At 43.3% G+C, this 18,851-nt stretch overlaps 1 protein-coding gene across 6 annotated transcripts in view; it reads right to left on the bottom strand.

The window, feature by feature from the left end:
* Positions 1–840: 840 nt before the first annotated feature.
* Positions 841–18,851, bottom strand: part of RBM6 (RNA binding motif protein 6) — a 109,758-nt gene continuing 91,747 nt past the window's right edge. For all 6 annotated transcript variants that reach the window (XM_004419725.3, XM_087431047.1, XM_087431048.1 and 3 more), the window contains 13 exons: positions 17,049–17,324; positions 16,479–16,639; positions 13,454–13,551; positions 12,701–12,743; positions 12,478–12,559; positions 11,940–12,025; positions 11,272–11,418; positions 9,309–9,404; positions 7,891–8,151; positions 6,172–6,246; positions 5,080–5,177; positions 1,831–1,960; positions 841–1,082 (listed from right to left, as the gene is read on the bottom strand). In XM_004419725.3, the coding sequence (XP_004419782.1) occupies positions 957–1,082; positions 1,831–1,960; positions 5,080–5,177; positions 6,172–6,246; positions 7,891–8,151; positions 9,309–9,404; positions 11,272–11,418; positions 11,940–12,025; positions 12,478–12,559; positions 12,701–12,743; positions 13,454–13,551; positions 16,479–16,639; positions 17,049–17,324 (1,679 nt within the window). In that variant the 3' untranslated portion in view covers positions 841–956. The remainder of the gene's footprint in view (positions 1,083–1,830; positions 1,961–5,079; positions 5,178–6,171; positions 6,247–7,890; positions 8,152–9,308; positions 9,405–11,271; positions 11,419–11,939; positions 12,026–12,477; positions 12,560–12,700; positions 12,744–13,453; positions 13,552–16,478; positions 16,640–17,048; positions 17,325–18,851) is intronic.

The raw sequence follows: 18,851 nt of genomic DNA, 5'->3' as shown, positions 1-18,851 counted from the left end.
ACAAACCAAGAGCCGGCCCCGTGGCTTAGCGGTTAAGTGCGCGCACTCCGCTGCTGGTGGCCCGGGGTTCAGATCCTGGGCACGCACCAACGCACCGCTTCTCCAGCCATGCTGAGGCTGTGTCCCACATACAGCAACTAGAAGGATGTGCAGCTATGACATACAACTATCTACTGGGGCTTTGGGGGAAGAAAAATAAATAAAATTATTAAACAAAACAAAACAAAACAAAAAACCACCTCACTTTTGGAGCAAATCCTGTGAAATGGTATGAGTGATATGATGGGAAATTAAGAAAGATTTTAAAGAGGGCAAGCACCTCTTTGGAGAGTTTTAGCTATGGAGGGAAGGAAGAGCTGGGGCAGTGGCTGGAGAGTGGTAATTCTTACTATGCCAACTTGTTGTGGTGATCACAATGTGTGACGCATTGAGCACCCAGTAGATACTCAGAAAAAGAGTTGTCACATTGTCGTCCCAGCCCCGCCAACCATGGGGAAGTCAGAAAACTTTTGAAGGTCTAATGAGTAGTAAACCAACATAGGAAATATGTTCAGCCTCAGCAGTTATCAAAGAAATAGAAACAAACAATAAGATGCTATTTTCACTAATTAGATTAGGAAAATAATTTTAAAAATCTGACAGCATTCACACAGCTAGAGTTCAAAGGTCAGTGCAACCCGCCCACTCACACCAACAGAGGGCAGTGTTCCAGGGCTCAATGCAGCACTCCTTGCCATTTTAGCATCACCTTAAATGGGCCCACAACCAAGGCACTCTCTCCCTCCTACCATTAGCCTCACCCTCCACCCATCTATAGGAGAAAAATTAACAACCAAAAAATCACATTGAAAAAAAGTTTATTTAAAAAAGTTCTAGCAGCAAGAACAGTAACAAAACAAAAGGAGAGACAAACAAAATAAGAAGGAGCTGTGTCCTATGGGACTTCTCTCCATTCTTTAATCAAGTTCTTTATACCGAGCGAACATGACTCTTCGCACAGCATCTCGGTAAGTCTCATTGGACTGTCTCTTGCTGGTTCTTCCTGGAGCCCCCATACTGGGCCCCCTTATCCGGCCTTCAGTCTGCAAAACAAAACAAACAATGAAGCAGGCTCTATGAATTAATTAGCCTCAGGGCTGGTCTTTGACTACAAGCATTTCTGGACCAGTAAGGAACAGGATATAGGAGAATTTTTTAGAATGTTTAATTAATAAACACCCAAGATGAATAAGGAAGGTAGTGATGCCATAATTCCAGGATTCAACATGAGAAATATGAGAAGCCAATCTCCTATAGTTGGCATTTTCAGAGGGGGATCAGCCAACATAAAATGGGCTGTGTACCCTTTTATCACCTTCTCTCTCTCCTCTCTTCTTCTTGAAATGTGAAGGGCAAAGCCCTTCCTGGGAACCAGGACTAACTTCATGCTCCTCAAATTTTAGCCATTAAAGACCTCTGATGACAATCCCTCTCAGAGATGCCTTTGTACCTTTTATTGCTGGTTCCCTGGTTCTTTTCACCAAATGATTCTTCAGTCTCGAACTGCCTGATTCCCACACTGCCCCACCTCTAACTCCACGTTAAGAATAAGATTAGCCCCATTCCAACTTCTCCCTCCCCTTCCCACTGCCAACCAAACTGCAAAGGGCCCAGCATGCTTGGCTATAACCCAGTAATCAAGACCAACAGGGTCCCCATGTTTCATGTCCTTAGCCAGCAGTGGAGAAAGCCCAGCTAAAAGGCAAGGACACAGCTCTGGGGTACAGAGTGAGAGAAAGTTAAGGATATTCCAGGTTTATGCCACTCCCAACAAGATGGAAACCATTTCACCTCCTCTGCAGAAGCCAATCCAGGATGGCCATATCCAAGCCCTGCCCCCTTCCTCCAGTCAGTGGCCTGCTGGACACAGCCTCCTTTGCTGCTATTGTCAATACCTTCTTTACCAACAGGTTTACGATCACTGCAAAAGAAGGAGACATACTTAGACACCATCACTTGCAAAGTGACCTGCTTGTGAGCCTAATAAAAAAACCTCTCTCCTCTAGATTCAGATTTACCTCCTCTTAAGTGTATTAAATATCTCTGAGAGTGCCTGCTCTCTATTTAACAGGCTTTGTCCTGCAGATACAGACATGACTAAGACCTGACCCTGTTCATGGGGAAGGATATGAGAAGGATAATATGTCAATAGACGCTTAAAGCACATTGAAGAGCTCAGCCATGAATGTGGCAACAGTAGATATCTGCTATGGAAACACAGCAGAGGGACCACAAACTCTGAAGGGGCATTATCAAAAATGACAGGAATTCCAACAAGAGGGTACATGTGAACTGGGTCTTGACAAGTGAGGAGTTTGTAAGCTAGAAAAAGCATGGGAGGAAAAGAGGACACAGGCAAGGAGAAGTGAAAGAATATACAATTTGTCCAGGAAAGGAGTGGTAGGACCTGACAAAAGGCTGCTTGGGCCAGATTGAAAAGCCTTGAATATCATGCTAAAATCATGCCTCTTGACGTCATCCTCCAGGCAAAGAAACCCTGGGACCCAGGCCTCCCTCTAGGCAAGGTATATGTTCAAAAAGAGGCGAGTTTTAGGAGCAGATTTCTGCTTACAAAAGTCATTTTGGTGGTAGGTAGAGAATGGACTTAAGATTGAGGAGCAAAGATTGGAAGTAAGGAGTCCAGTTTGGAGGTGAGCTAGAAAGGAGGGCAAGGCTTAATTAGGGATGTGGCCAGTAACTCGATATAGGGGATAAAAGACGAAGATTGGGTCAGATCAGGTAGACAATTATGCTATGATGTTACTACTCTGAAACAGGAATACAACAGTTTGAAGAGGGGAGATTTCTTATTTAAAAGAAATAATGGGCCAGCCCCGTGGCGTAGCTGTTAAGTGCACGCGCTCCGCTGCTGGCGGCCCGGGTTCGGATCCCGGGCGTGCACCCACACACCACTTATCAGGCCACGCTGTGGCAGCATCCCACATAAAGTGGAGGAAGATAGGCATGGATGTTAGCTCAGGGCCAGTCTTCCTCAACAAAAAGAGGAGTACTGGCATGAATGTTAGCTCAGGGCTGATCTTCCTCACAAAAAAATAATAAAAAATAAAATTAAAAAAAAATAAATAAAAGAAATAAAATTTTCAGGGCCAGCCCGCTGGCATAGTGGTTAAGTTTACATGCTCCACTTTGGTGGCCTGGGGTTCACAGGTTCGGATCCCAGGCATGGACCTATGCACCACTTATCAAGCCATGCTGTGGCAGGTGTCCCAGATAAAATGGAGGAAGATGGGCACAGATGTTAGCTCAGGGCCAATCTTCCTCAGCAAAAAGAAGAGGATTGGCAACAGATGTTAGTTATGTGCTAAGGTCCCTCACCAAAAAAATAAATAAAAGAAATAAAATTTTCTTTTATTAATTACCTTAATAATATTAAGTAATTGTTTAGTGTGAGAAGCCTGAGAGGTGTCCAAGAGGACATGCTCAGAAGGTAAATGGAAATAGTGATTTTGAGCTCAGAAAACAGAACTTGGGATGGAGCCATAGGACTTATTAGCCTGTTAGTGGTGACTGAGACGTTGGGTACCTTAGACAGTCCAGGTCAAGGGGGTGGAGCAGCAAGAATAAAGGAGCACTGAGGGCAGAGTCCTGGAGAATATCTAGAATTACCCAGAAAAGGAAGAGGAGCAGGAGAGAAGACTAAGAAGGAGGAGAGCCAGTAGAATGTGGTGTGAGGGGTGCCAAGAACAGAGAAGGGTCTCTTTCTGCACCCAGCCCAACTGACTCAGAGCTAAGGTGTCCTTTCTCCTCTGTCCTAGTCCAGTGTATTTCAGAGAATGACCCAATGAGATGTCACACTGACTAAGTGGCCCCACCTTAGCACTTCTTAAAAATGCAAACAGAATATACTAGAATAAAAATATCAGAGGTTATTGCACACAGTAAGGAAGTATTTTTCACGAAGATTTCTTTTTCAGTACTAACATACATAACACACACGATTAGTACTAACATACATAACACACACGATTACTGGGCCATGATTCAAAAACAATCTCTTATTGTGGGCTGTGAGCAAATAAGTTGGAATGCCAGAGCCCCAGAGCCCATCTAGCCTCCTCAGGGGCCTTTCTCCATCAATCATCTCCCCCTTCCCACAGGTATAATCTACCCTGGCTACTGCTTCTTTCGATTACCAACATATAGAACTGCTCAAGTCTCAGTAGATCAATACTCTGCTTGAATAACTTCATAACCTACCAGTGCCCTAAGACAAAGTCTCAGTGTGGCATTCAAGGAGTATGAACTGCATGAAGTGGCCTGTGTCTGCTGAGCCAACCTCATCTTCTGTCACTCAACCATATATCCCCAGTGTTTAGCCCCATGGAGCTACTTACAACTTCTCAAACACATCATGACCTCTCTCTCTTTCATTCATGGTATATGCAGTTACCTCCAGTTGAAATGCCCTCCCCTTCTCCACCAGATTTCTATGTCTGCCCTACGAGACACAGCATCACTTAAGCCTTCCTTATTCTGTGTTCAGACAGTCAAGGATAATAAGTCTTGTCCACCTGAATATTCTTTGCACTTAATGCAGAACTGTACACAGTGGGTTATCAATAAATTCTAAATAACTCTGGGCTCACGACCTGGGAAGTATCTGACCAGAAACAAGCACCAGGAGGCTAGAGATCATATATCTCTATCAGCAGCTAACCACATATTCGGCACCTATGCGTGAGAATGGAGGTTCCCTAGAGAAAAAGCCCCAGAGTGTGACATTCTTATCAGGCCCATAAGGAGGTACAGCATTACTAATGTGGAGAGAAAGCATTCCTAACCATGGCCACTCCAGCCCCGGCTTTGAGCAGCTGAAGCAGCCAGCCAGTCTTCCCTGCAAACACACATAATCCCTGTGGTCAAAAGGTTGGAGTGAACCTCATGCTCAAAAAGTTCAGACAGAACCTGCCCTTGATAACCTCACTTCCCTGAGAGAGAAAACAGCAGCACAGTTGGAGAAGGAGATGGTTTCACCAGTAGGCTTTGAGGCCTACACTGAGTGAAGAGTTCCTGGCTTACCTGTCAGTTTCCCTGGAGTATTTAATTCGTTTCCTTTCCGGAGAGTCAAAAGATTGGAGCTTTTCCCTGCGATCATTTCCTCTTTCTTTAAACCTTCCCTGTTGGTAAGCAGAAAAAGAGATCTCAGATTTCCATCTGAGGGCGCTGGCGAGTCGGGAAGCTTTACTTTATTTCTAATATTTCTTCTAATGTGAAGGGAGTTCAAATGATAACTCCTGGAATCTCTTGATCCTTCACACACTCTTCTTGAGAATGCACTGGCTTTTCTGACTGGTAAATTTGGGAATAATAAGCTGATATGCTTGACTCAGCCATCTTTTCCTCTTCTGAAGAGGAGATGGTTGCCAGTAGGCCTCTATAAGTAGAGGCCTACTCTACTTATACTCTAACCATCACATAAGACCTGCCCTAGGCCAGTGAAGTGTGTGGCTGGATAGGTGAGTCTGCCTAACTGTGTGGTCCAGAAAGCAAGTCCACTTGGCTCTCACACTAAGCTACTTCCTCCAACTTAGCCTTTAACAGTAAAAGATGTTATTTTAGCAGTCCTATCCAACACTCCTTCATTGATTTTAAAAGCTGGGCAGGAAAGAGGAGTGTTATTTATTTGACCTTCTTGGAGATTCTAACATCACCTTTAAAAAAAATATGAACATGGGGCTGGCCGGGTGGCGTAGCGGTTAAGTTTGCACACTCCACTTTGGCTGCTGAGGGTTTGCGGGTTTGGATCCTGGGCACAGACCAAGCCACACTGTGGTGGCGTCCCATATAAAGTAGAGGAAGATGGGCATGGATGTCAGCCCAGGGCCAATCTTCCTCAGCAAAAATGAGGAGGATTAGCAACAGATGTTAGCTGGGGGCTAAGCTTCCTCACAAAAAAAAAAAAAAAAAAGAACTTTATTGAGGTATAATTTATAAACAATAAAATATACCCATTTTAATGTAGTTTGATGAGTTTTGAGAAACATATGTACCAACTTCTAAGGCCACTTCGTTCTCTGTCTTCTTTTCAGCAGGGATCAGCAAAGCCTACAAATTCTACACCAGAAATCAAAAAGAATTGGGGTCAAGGGAATACAGATCACCAAAGCTTACCTCCCGTTCTCTCCTCTCCAGATAGGCTAGCTCCTGCTCAGACTGTTTTATCTTCCGGTGGATTTCCAGGTTTTGCTGAGAAGAGAGGGAGTTCTATGAGTATAGTCTAAAAAAAGTGGTCCTAGAAATGCCTCTAGGTCTTTCCTAATAGCTGCTTTATGATTGTAGCTCCTTTCACTGACCAACTCTCCTAAATGATCACTGCATGCTGCAAGCAACAATCCCTAACTGGTCCTACTTTAGGCTCACCAATGCGAATCCAGGTTCTAATGCTGGCTTGTTGCACAGATTAGTTATGTGGTGTGGCATGAGAGGGAACTTCACTCTACTTTTCTCCAAAAAGTAGAAGACACAAATCTGGTTTATATCCCTTTATCTAAGCTAAAAATTATGAGAGAAGGGAATGTGAGTACACCAGTGAAGAAAACCAAATGCCCATATGCTCTGCCTACCACCAGCACCACCCACCATCCTCAGACACTATTCACTCTTTCAAGCCACCAGAGAAACATGAAAAGGAACCCCAAGGTCCTGAAAGAACAAACAGACTGCTCTGCGAGTCCTGTACTCATTGAGGGTCCCATACTCCTCAAGCATGGCTCCACTACACAATGCCCTCAGGCATATATAAGAAACTTAAGGTGTCCAGAGCAGCTCTCATACAGAGGGGATTCTTTCCACCGGATCACTGCAAGGAAAGGAAAAATCTACTTTCCACTGTCCCAGGGACAGTTCAGCTTATGGATTTTCAGACCTCTAGCTCCTTTTTCCTGACAACTATTTTTTATCTCTAGCCATTCATTAGCATTTTCATCAGAGAGCTGAAATTTAAATGCGCCAGGCTGATGACTCAGAATTCCATATGGTCAAAGAGACCTGGGAGGTAGTCTGTTGCAACAATTGTCAGAAGGAGCTTCTCAGAATCCTAGAAGCTTTGCAGAGCCTCCACAGAGGCAGCTGGGAGAAAAGTGTGCCTATTACCAAAAGCAAACTTCTCAGTTTTCAGCTACATAAGACTCTGGGTTTTATATTGAGAAAAAGTCTAAATCTAATCCCCTCACCTGCTCTTGCAACATCTGCCAGAGAAGGAGTGTGAAATAAATTATACTGAGAACGAGTTCACCCTAGGGGCTTTGTCCAGAATTTGGCTCCTTCATCAGTACTTATAAATGGAAGATTGCAGGGAAGGACCAACGTATGTTACTTTAACACTCCAAGAAGAGCTGTTGTGCCATGGTTTATAGCAATAAGAGCTGGCAGAATGTGACCCACCTTTAGGGAAAATTGTACACTGTCAGAGCTAGACAGAACTCGGTGAAGCGACCAAGTACCAAAGAAGAGAAGGGGCTTATCTGAGGTCCAAATATTAGGTTAATGGTAGAGCTAAGATGAGAAACGCCACAGGTGAGTTTCCTACTCCATGACCCCTTCTCCTCCTGTCTTCAGTACAGCCTCTGTGTTTGGTGCCCTAGCCCCAGCCATGCTGCTTGCCTTGGGTCTACACACTTAAGTTTTTTGAAGGTGGGCACAGCCTTAATGCAGAGCAACTCATGAACAAAAGGTAGAAGAGCAATTCATTCTTGAATTGGACTGATTTAATTATAGGAACTGGGGATGATATAGGCTAACGAAGGACAGCACAAGCTTCTTTATTCTCTGTAATGCTCATCAATAGTAAGAGTCAAAAGTGTGACGGGTCAGGGCCTCTTCCCCTAATACCTTGTGCAGATCTGAGAGCTGCTGGTGTTTGATCAGAACTTCTTTATTGGGAAACTGCCTTCTGCAGAGCAGACAAGCCAGTTTATTCCAGTCAGTGAGTTTGTCTTCTTCGTTTTCCTTCTTGGTCAGCTCCTCCTGCTGCTGGGGCTGTGCTGTGCGTGGCTGTGGAGGAGGGGTCTGCTCTTCTTCTTCCTCTTCCTCATAGTCACTATCTCCTCCATATTCACCCAGGAGGCCAATCAGTGGGTTTACTACCTTAGGCTAGAAGAAGAAGGCCAGGGATTAACACCAAACTCAATCTATATTTTGGGGCCTGTTTTCTGGATATTCTGATATGGGTATCTCATTTCTTCTGTTTTAGTTTAAATAATGAACTGGGTTCAAAGTAGGCCCACTGACCACATTGCTCATTTCCCAGATAGAAGTAACATGGTTTGAGCTTGACTTTTCTCATTGCTCACTGAGATAAGCCAGAAAAGTTCCCTTAGAAGTGACTCTAGCAACAGAATGGTGAAGACAAGGAACAGAAAGGGGAATTGACATAGAACACACAGGAAAAGAATTGAAAAGTTACAAGTTACAAAGAGGAAGAGATAGAAACCACCTCCAAGTCACTGGAGAAAAGGAAAAATAAATTGCATCACAGCTATAGTAACCCCTATAGCAAATGGGATTTAGGAGGTGGACTAAAAGCAACTGAAGGATAAGCACTCAGGCAGACAGATCCAGCTCCTGAGTAAGGTAAAGGCAAAGGCATGGTTAGGATAGATGCTACAGTGAACTGAATTAATAATGTGGAACAGGCAAAGAGTATTTATCAGTAGCTTATAGGAAACTATTAAATGATGCATGGTCACTGGCCTATGATCAATCAAAACACAAAAATAAACTGCAGTCACTATTGTTACATATTTACATTTTATCAGAATCACTTGTGATTAGATTGACACTATCACTCTAAGGCACCTAAAAAATAGGTACCAATGTTAGCATTGTTCACTCCGGCCAGGCAGGCAAACTATCAAAATGACCATGCATGCACTCCACATCTAAGAGATTCTTATGCAGTACCAAAAGGCAGGAAACATCGCAGCCAGGAAAATGGGTTTCCTTGGTTATTTAGAAGAGACGAATTAACAAGAGCAAGATTATAACTTAAAAAGGGCCAGGCATTCCCTGGTCTGGTGGGAATGGCACAGGGTAGAGGCAAAGAGGACAAATACCTGCCTCTGATTCTCCAGTTATATCCCCATTAGCAGACAGGAAAATTTACGTCATGCTTATACTCAAGAGTAGTCCTTGTTTGTGAGACAGAGAGAGCTAAAGGACCAACACCAAAGTGAGGCATCAGCCTTTGAACTTTCTTTCCCATTCAGAATCAGCCCCAGCCCTAGCCCAGGGCACTGGCTTAGCCTTACTGGTGGAGGACTCTCTTCCTTCTTCACAGTGGGAGGCAGGGGCTTCTTAAAGACGTCCTCTTGGGGGGCTGTCCCCTCACTGGCATTTTCCTGAAACTGATCAAACCCAAGGTAATTCTTATATGACACTCATAACAGCTGGGTTAAGAGTTACTCCTGTTGAAATTAGTCTGATTTCCCAAATTTCCTAATTTGGGAAATATCTGTAATGCTGCTATAATGATTTCAAAATAAAAAACCTTTAAAAACATAACATTTAGTATATATTGAGTGATTACTGTATGTCAGGCACCAGATGAGGCATTTACATTCTTCAGCCTTTACTACAATCCTCTTAGATACGCCTTAATATTCTCATTTTAAAAATGACTGGGGGGGCCGGCCCCATGGCTTAGCAGTTAAGTGCGCACGCTCCGCTGCGGGCGGCAGGGGTTCGGATCCCGGGCGCGCACTGGCGCACCGACGCACCGCTTCTCCGGCCATGCTGAGTCCGAGTACCACGTACAGCAACTAGAAGGATGTGCAACTATGACATACAACTATCTACTGGGGCTTTGGGGGAAAAATAAATAAATAAAATTAAAAAAAAAAAAAAAAAAAAAAGGCTGGGAATACAGTTAGAAAAAATAAGTGGCAAAAGCAGAACCCAAATATTAAGCCAGTGTGTCTTTAAAGTATAAGTTCTCAGACTGACAGACACACACACACACACTTTCCCCGCCCCCCCACCAACGATTCTCTGGATAAACAACTAGCGGTATTACAAGGGAAAAAAAGACAAGTTATGAATTGAGCCATAAACAAATCCATTTTCACTAATGCATAACTGGTGACAGGGTAATTCAATATAATTCTTTGGAAAATAATATGATTTTATGTCAGGAAGTGTAAAAATGTTCATCTTCGAACTTGAAAATTTATCCTAAGGAGGTTATTTAAAAGGAGAAATAAATGTCAAATGCTGCATATCATGAAAGTATAGGATTAGAAAGAGGAGACGGGCCAGCCCAGTGGCGCAGCGGTTAAGTGTGCTTGCTCTGCTTCAGCGGCCTGGGGTTCGCAGGTTCGGATCCCGAGTGCACACCAACACACCGCTTGTTAAGCCATGCTGTGGCGGTGTCCCATATAAAGTAGAAGAAGATGGGCACGATGTTAGCCCAGGGCTGATCTTCCTCAGCAAAAAAGAGGAGGATTGGCATCGGATGTTAGCTCAGGGCTGGTCTTCCTCACACTCACTCTCTCTCTCTCTCTCTCTCACACACACACACACACACACACACACACACACAAAGAAGAGGAGACAAAATGCAGGAATGATAAAGAAAATGAAGGTACAGTTTTACTGTGAATTTTTTTTTTTTTTAAAGATTTTATTTATTTATTTTTTCCCCCCAAAGCCCTAGTAGATAGTTATATGTCATAGCTGCCCAACCTTCTAGTTGCTGTATGTGGGACGCAGCCTCAGCATGGCCGAAGAAGTGGTGCGTCAGTGTGCGCCCGGGATCCGAACCTGGGCCGCCAGCAGCAGAGCGCACGCACTTAACCGCTAAGCCACGGGGCCGGCCCTTACTGTGAATTTTCACCATGCAGGCATTAAAATAATAAAGAGTATTATAGAAACATGGAAAAAATACTTATGATCAAATATAAAATGAATAAAGACTACAAAATGGTATCCTCTGCTACAATTACACCTATAGAAATGTATATACAGAATCAAGCACTGAAAAGGGAATGTAGGAAAGTGTAACTGTGAAGCTGCGGTGTTTGGGTTCGAGCTGAGTTGCTTTGTTCTACCATCCATAGCTTTTGCATTTGTAAAACAGAGAGTTACCACTGGCTGAAACATGGCTGCTTTGTTAGTTATTTTATACCTCAAACCTAGATATCCTCGGTCTATGACTCCTTTATTTTAATCTGTAATTATGTGGTGAAAAGAGAGCAGATTCATAAGTCCTCTTACCCTCGTCACTCCTCGGTCTTTTTTGTCTTTGCCATCTCTTTTAGACGTTTCCTTCTTGCTACTTGACTTTCCTTGACTGGAGGGTTTCTTGTCTTTGATCTCTTCTTCCTCAGGTGACCCAGGGTCCTGGGGCACATAGACTTCTTGCTGTGATACAGTTGCAAACAGTTAAATCTATAGAATGTTTCACTGTCCCAGTAATTCCAGGTTTAAGGAGCACAGTTCCCTTCGGGGGGAAAGAACTCTCTCACAAGCCTAAGAAGGGACTATGTCAAATAATCTAAAAACCCACTCCAGGGGCCAGGACACATCCTGCTGTCCATTTTTCCAAGAGCAGCACTGTTCTTACCTGTAATGCCACAAGGCATTGATTTTCCATATAGGTAACAGTCAACACAAAGGTCATCATCTTTAAAATCCCCCTGAATAAATACAACTCAATATAAGACCTGGACTTTTAAACACCAGACTAGACATGAGGTATGGACAGTACAATAGTCAGAGCAGCTGCCTGGAATGGAGAAATTCAGTTTCCACAGATTTAAACTTTTCCACTTTTTATGTGATGAGAAAACAGACAATCCAGGGAATTAAATCTTCAAAGTAACAAATTATAGGTGCTTTTTTCAAAAGAATCACTGACAAAGTAAACAAAGCCAAACACTCACCTGGGTGTTGGGGTCATAGTAAGTTCCCGCCAAGGGGTCATAATAGTAGCCAGTAGCAGAATCATATACATAGCAGTCAGATGATGCTAGAAGGAATAAAACCAGAGCCAATGTTAGTGCCTGTCCAATGACGCCCTTGCTGGGGACTCACCAAGAACAACCTAAGAATGAGGCTGGCTAACCCGAACAGGTGCAGAACCTATAGATAGTACCTTCTCTGAATGAGTATTCCCAGTCAACAGCATCTCTTGCCAACTTGTTTTTGTTTTTGCTGAGGAAGATTGGCCCTGAGCTAACATCCACGCCCATCTTCCTCTACTTTGTATGGGATGCCGCCACAGCATGGCTTGACAAGTGGTGCATCGGTGTGCGCCCGGGATCCGAACCTGTGGACCCTGGGCCGCCAAAGCAAAGCACGTGCTCTTAACGGCTTACGCCACTGAGCCAGCCCCTCTTGCCAACTTTGTGACCACAGAGATTTCAATTAATGAGCATCCAAGCCAAAAAAACCCAAAGGAAATAAAACAAGGTCACTTACACTGTTGTCCTTGTCGATTTGTATCAGAAGACCAGTCTGAATTTCTGCCACTTCCTCTCCTATCTCGGAAATATTTTTTACCCTATCACAGAAAGGCAAGTTAAAATTATGGAACTTCTGATAGACATTAACCTTAGCAGTCACCCAGTGGAGAGAATTCAAGATCACTCTTTCAGTCATTTGAGGATTTTAACAAGAGCACTCCCCACCTGCTGAAGCCTACCTGATAGTAGTGCATGTGGTCAGAATGGTCCCCAGAATCATTTCTGCAACAAATAATACATGTCACGAGCCTGATACAAAAGCCACTTGAGGAGTGCCTAATGCTACAGATTCGCTGAGAAACTTTTTCACTCTTTTCCCCAATTTGCAGGGAAAGGAACCAACCCAGACAGCAAGCAGGCCTGATAGTGCAGAGACTCCCAAACGGAGGAGCAGTGGGACTCCTACAAAGCCGTCTGCTGGAGCAAAACAGCAATTGAGTTGAAGTGCTAGAGCAAGATATGTCCCATCCCTGCAAGCCTGCTGCTCTGATGCAGCCACTTCCCAGTCACCTCTCCTAGGTCAAGAAGAGTGAAGGAGTAAAGAGGAATTAGATTTCCCAGTGCTATGTAGGTATCAACAAGGTCAGGGGAATGGGAAGTCAGGACAGCATTTTCTTAGGATTCCAAGGGACAGGGATATATCGAGATTTTTCTGCACATCCAAGACTGTATTATCCTTTCAGACCCAAAAATACCAGGCAGTCAAGAGAGAAAGGACTAAAGTACCTAGCACTACAATTTAAGAATAAAAAAAATTTAGAATCAGAACAAGGTAAGCTTCAGAAAAAGAAAATATACATGCACGTATTTAAAGCAACCCACACTGGGAAGGCATCATGTCTTACTATCTCCGTCTCTCTAGCCAGGAACAGGAGTTTCCTCCCAAAAACTTGAGTCGGGGAGCAGAAGGGAGCCCTACCCCTCTGCCTTACCTTCGTTTTCCAGTGGCCAGGTTTACAGCTACCATCTTCCCATCAATGCTAAATGGTGGATCAAGGTTCTGTAAGATCTTTACTACGCGGAGAGCTTCCTGGGGAACCAAAGATACATTTGAACCCAAAGAGAAAAATGGCCATGTCCTTTGAAAGAGAATTGAACGTAGATTTTCCTTCTCAAAAGAAAAATTTACTAAACATTATGTTCTGGTTGTAACTGTAATAGGAAGAGCACATTGGCAAAAACAGGCAACTCTTAATGAAAGGTTGCTCAGAACAGTGGTCGGAGTAGACGTCAGTTTCTGGTATAAATTTCAGAGATTCAAATCCTCTTCTTTTAGGCTACAATTGTCATCACATCAGATCCAATTTACAAAGTCCCTTGTGATTTTTGAGCAAGAAACCCCAATGATTTTCATTATTATCTTCACGTTACTTCCATATAAAAGGGCCCCACAACTAAAAATTCAAGCTGCGAGACACTTAAAGCGACACTGAGAGAAAAAGAGGAAATGTCCTGTTACCATCAAATATAAAACCGTCTGTGACTGTGACTGGGCAAAACAAGTTTAAGAAACTAGAAAATTCACTACAATCTTGAAAAGTTCAGTACTCAGATTCTTCACAAGTGACTAAGTTCTCACTTTATTTTAACTGGAAATTATAAATGCTGTAAGACAAAAATGGATCTGGAAAACTACTTAGAGTTCTAACTTTCAAGGGCAGTCACATCACCTGAATGAACATTAAACCAAAAGGAAAGAACAAGATGGGTTATGATACCAGGTAGCACATGAGAATTCTAATGATAAAGAAGTCATTCAAAGCACGTGAAAGACCTATACAATGAAAACTATAAGACATTATTGAGTGAAATCAATGATGACATAAAGAAATGGAAAAATATTCTATGCATTTGGATTGGAAGAATAAACATAGTTAAAATGTCCATAATACCTAAAGCAATCTACAGATTCGATGCAATCCCAATCAGAATCCCAAGGACAAAGAATACTAACATTCATATGGGGCAACAAAAGACCCCGAATAGCTGAAGCAATCCTGAAAAAGAAGAACAAGGCTGGAGGTGTCACAATCCCTGACTTCAAAACATACTACAAAGAGACAGTAATTAAAACAGCATGGTACTGGTACAAAAACAGATACACAGATCAATGGAACAGAACTGAATGTCCAGAAATGAAACCTCATATCTACGGGCAGCTAATCTTTGACAAAGAAGCTAAGGACATACAGTGGAGAAAGGAAAGTCTCTTCAATAAATGATGCTGGGAAAACTGGACAGCCACTTGCAAAAGAATGAAAGTAGACCACCCTCTTTCGCCATACACAAAAATTAACTCAAAATGGATCACAGACCTGAAGATGAGACCTGAAACTATAAAACTCCTGGAGGAGGGGCCGGCCCAGTGGCGTAGTGGTTAAATGTGCGCGTTCCACTGCTAGTGGCCCAGGTTCAGATCCCGGGCGCACACTGAGGCACGGCTTGTCAAGCCATGCTGTGGCGGCGTCCCATATAAAGTGGAGGAAGGGGCTGGCCCGGTGGTGCAAGCGGTTGAGTGCGCGCACTCTGCTGTGGCGGCCCGGGGTTCACCAGTTCAGATCCTGGGCGCACACCGACACACCGCTTCTTAAGCCATGCTGTGGCAGCGTCCCATATAAAGTAGAGGAAGATGGGCACGATGTTAGCCCAGGGCAAGTCTTCCTCAGCAAAAAAGAGGAAGATTGGTACTGGACGTTAGCTCAGGCCTGGTCTTCCTCACAAAAAAATAAATAAATAAAGTGGAGGAAGATGGGCACAGATGTTAGCCCAGGGCCAGTCTTCTTCGGCAAAAAGAGGAGGATTGGCATGGATGTTAGCTCAGGGCTGATCTTCCTCACACACAAAAAAAACTCCTGGAGGAAAATATAGGTGATACACTACTCGTCATCAGACATAAAGGGGTCTTTTTGAATTCCATGTCTACTCAGACGAGGAAAACAAAAGAAAAAATAAACAAGTGGGACTTCATCAGATTAAAGAGCTTCTACCAGGCAAATGAAACCAGGATCAAAATGAATAGGGAACCCACCAGCTGGGAAAAAATATTGGCAAACCATATATCTGACAAGGGATTAATCTCCATAATATATAAAGAACTCACACAAGTGAACAAAAAAACAAACAACCCAATCAAAAAATGGGCAGAGGAAATGAACAGACACTTCTCCAAAGAAGATATACAGATGGCCAACAGGCACATGAAAAGATGCTCAACATCACTAATCATCAGGGAAATGCAAATCAAAACCACACTAAGATATCATCTTACACACGTTAGAATGGCTATAATCACCAAGACAAAAAACAACAAATGCTGCAGAGGCTGTGGAGAAATGGGAACCTGAATCCACTGCTGGTAGGAATGCAAACTGGTGCAGCCTCTATGGAAAACAGTATGGAGATTCATCAAAAAATTAAAAATAGAAATACCTTATGATCCAGCTATCCCACTACTGGGTATCTACCCAACGAACCTGAAATCAACAATCCAAAGAGGCTTATGTTCATCGCAGCATTATTCACTATAGCCAAGACACGGAAGCAACCAAAGTGTTCCTCAACTGATGATTGGATAAAGAAGATGTGGTATATATATACCATGGAATACTACTCAGCCATAAAAAAAGACAAAATCATCCCATTTGCAATAACATGGATGGACCTGGAGGGTACTATGTTAAGTCAAATAAGCCAGAAAGAGAAAGACAAACACTGCATGATTTCACTCATATGTGGAAGATAAACCAACACACGGACTGATAGAACTGTTTGGTGGTTACCAGGGGCAAGGGGGGAGGGGATGGGCACAAGGGGTGGAAGGATGCACTTATATGGTGACTGATAAACAATTATGTACAACAAAAATCTCACAATTAAAAAAAAAAGAAGTCCTTCAAACCTTCTTGAGGTTTCCATAGCCAGCTGTCCCTAGGCCATTCCAAGCTGGGGGAAACTCACCGCATGGGAGTCGAGGTCAATAAAGCCATAGGTGTGGCCCATGGGGCCGGTTCTGTTCTTGATGATACGGACGTTGGCAGTAGTAAGGTGGACGTAGGGCTCTAGCACTTCCACTATCACCTCAGGTGGAGTGGAACGATAGATGCGTTTTAGCATGATTGCTGAACAAACCAAGCACAAACGGGAGAGGAGCAAGGAAAGAGAAACATTAATTTTTGAAGTCCTCAGAGCCTGATTGTCGTTTTTTACTGCAGATGACTGCAGATGCTACTCCACTCTAGCAAGGCTGGTTCTATAAAGAAATTCTAGTCAAATACTTCATACTTTTCTTTACCAATACTTAGAAATCTAAAGTTATGCCTTGCTGCATTTGAACAGCAACTTGCTACGTGGAGGATGTAGATTCCTTCAACTTGTACAGCAAGGTGTGCAGAAAGCAATAGCCTCTACAGTCAGGCTGAGCAGTTTTACTGGCGTATGGGAAGCAGCTGGTCCCTAGCCAGAGCACAGGTCATCTATGACCCAACTGTGGTGGTTACAGTCTGGTATGTGCCCTGATATACCACTTACTTTTGCTCTCTCCATCCTGGCGTGTCTCCCCAGACCATGGCTCCTTTTCTCGGTCTCTTCGGAAGGTGAGCCCTTCCCTTCGAGAAGGAGGCAGATACCTTTCTGCTTCTCTCTTTTGATGTCCCAAGCGTAGTTCTTGTCCTTCTTCCCGCTTCTTGTGCTCAGGTTCTTTATCAGTTGACCTTAGGGGCTGGCTGGGTTGTTTTTCTGACGGTGTTGGTATGGATGTTTTCTGAGGCTGAGGGTAGGTTATTAATTCTTGCTTGGCCTCTGTCACTACAGGAACAGAAACAGAAAGAGAATCTCCAGCAGGTTTTATCCAAAAAACACTACTGCTATGATTCCTCCTTACCTGCCACCAAATCCTCATACTGAAATGCTTTTAATAATCTCAGAAATACCTACAAAACAGTCTTCTGACAGAGTTTAGAGCAGGCTAATGAGACAGCACATGAAAGAGGTCACAGAAGAAACTATCCAAGTATCTAAACAATTTAATCTTATGAGTTTTCTATCACTTTCCAAACATTTAAATTTAAGAAATCCTTCATGACACCCTGGACCTCATTATTATAACCAATGATAAGAGATACGGGGACAAAATTATCAAAGATATGGCCCTTGCTAGAGGTTTGGTAGAAACATATATCCCAAACATGTATATCTAGGAGCCTTGCTTCTTCCATTGTTATGGTACTAAGACAGCTGTCTCAAATTCAGTAAGACCACAGGCCCCCTTTTCTCCAGCAAAGCTACGAATAGACCTACCTGCATACAGCTCACTTACATGCGAATAATTATAATGGGCAAATGTCCTTCAAAATATAAATGATTAATTCTTTTTTTTTTTTTTTTAAGATTTTATTTATTCAGTTTTTTCCCCCCAAAGCCCCAGTAGATAGTTGTACGTCATAGGTTCACATCCTTCTAGTTGCTGTACGTGGGACTCGGCCTCGCGTTGGACAGAGAAGTGGTGCCTCGGGGCGCTCCCGGGATCCGAACCCGGGCCGCCAGCATCAGAGCGCGCGCACTTAACCGCTAAGCCACGGAGCTGGCCCTAAATGATTAATTCTAAATCTCCTTCTATAGCAGGATAATTTTTCAGTTAATTAAGGACATATTTTTGCAATTCATTCATTCTTGGAGGATTCACTAGAAGCCATGTGGCTCAAAAAGAGACATTCTATGGGAGCAACTAGTGAACACTTGCCATATATGTTTCCACGTTAATGTTGTCTTGGCCATCTTGGAGGTATGGTGCCCAAGGGTTTCTATAAACCATCTATTCATTTGTTAGAAAAGACTGAGAAAGAAGGCTTTCTTGAGGGTTAAAACTCCACAATTTTGCCTAATCTGAAGTACTACAACAAGCTAAAAATCTCAGTTTTTTTTTTTTTAATTTTATATATTTATTTTTTCCTCCAAAGCCCCAGTAGATAGTTGTATGTCATAGCTGCACATCCTTCTAGTTGCTGTATGTGGGATGTGGCCTCAGCATGGCCAGAAAAGTGGTACGTTGGTGCGCGCCCGGGATCCAAACATGGGCCGCCAGCAGCGGAGCGCGTGCACTTAACCACTAAGCCACGGGGCCAGCCCATAAAAAAAAAAATCTCAGTTGTTTACTTACCTTCCCATATGTTGGTTTGGTCTCTAGACCATGTAGAGCCTTCTCCCAAAGATTTTCAGATGTTCAGCTAACATCTGTTGCCAATCCTCCTCTTTTTTGTTGAGGAAGACTGGCCCTGGGCTAACATCCCTGCCCATCTTCCTCTGCTTTATATGGGACACATATAAAGGCCACAG

The sequence above is a fragment of the Ceratotherium simum genome, chromosome 5, assembly GCF_057802395.1.
Source record: "Ceratotherium simum simum isolate JZ-2026a chromosome 5, ASM5780239v1, whole genome shotgun sequence".
Lineage (NCBI taxonomy): Eukaryota > Metazoa > Chordata > Mammalia > Perissodactyla > Rhinocerotidae > Ceratotherium > Ceratotherium simum.
Note: the sequence above shows the minus strand (reverse complement) of the source record. Positions and strands in the feature narration are given on the sequence as shown.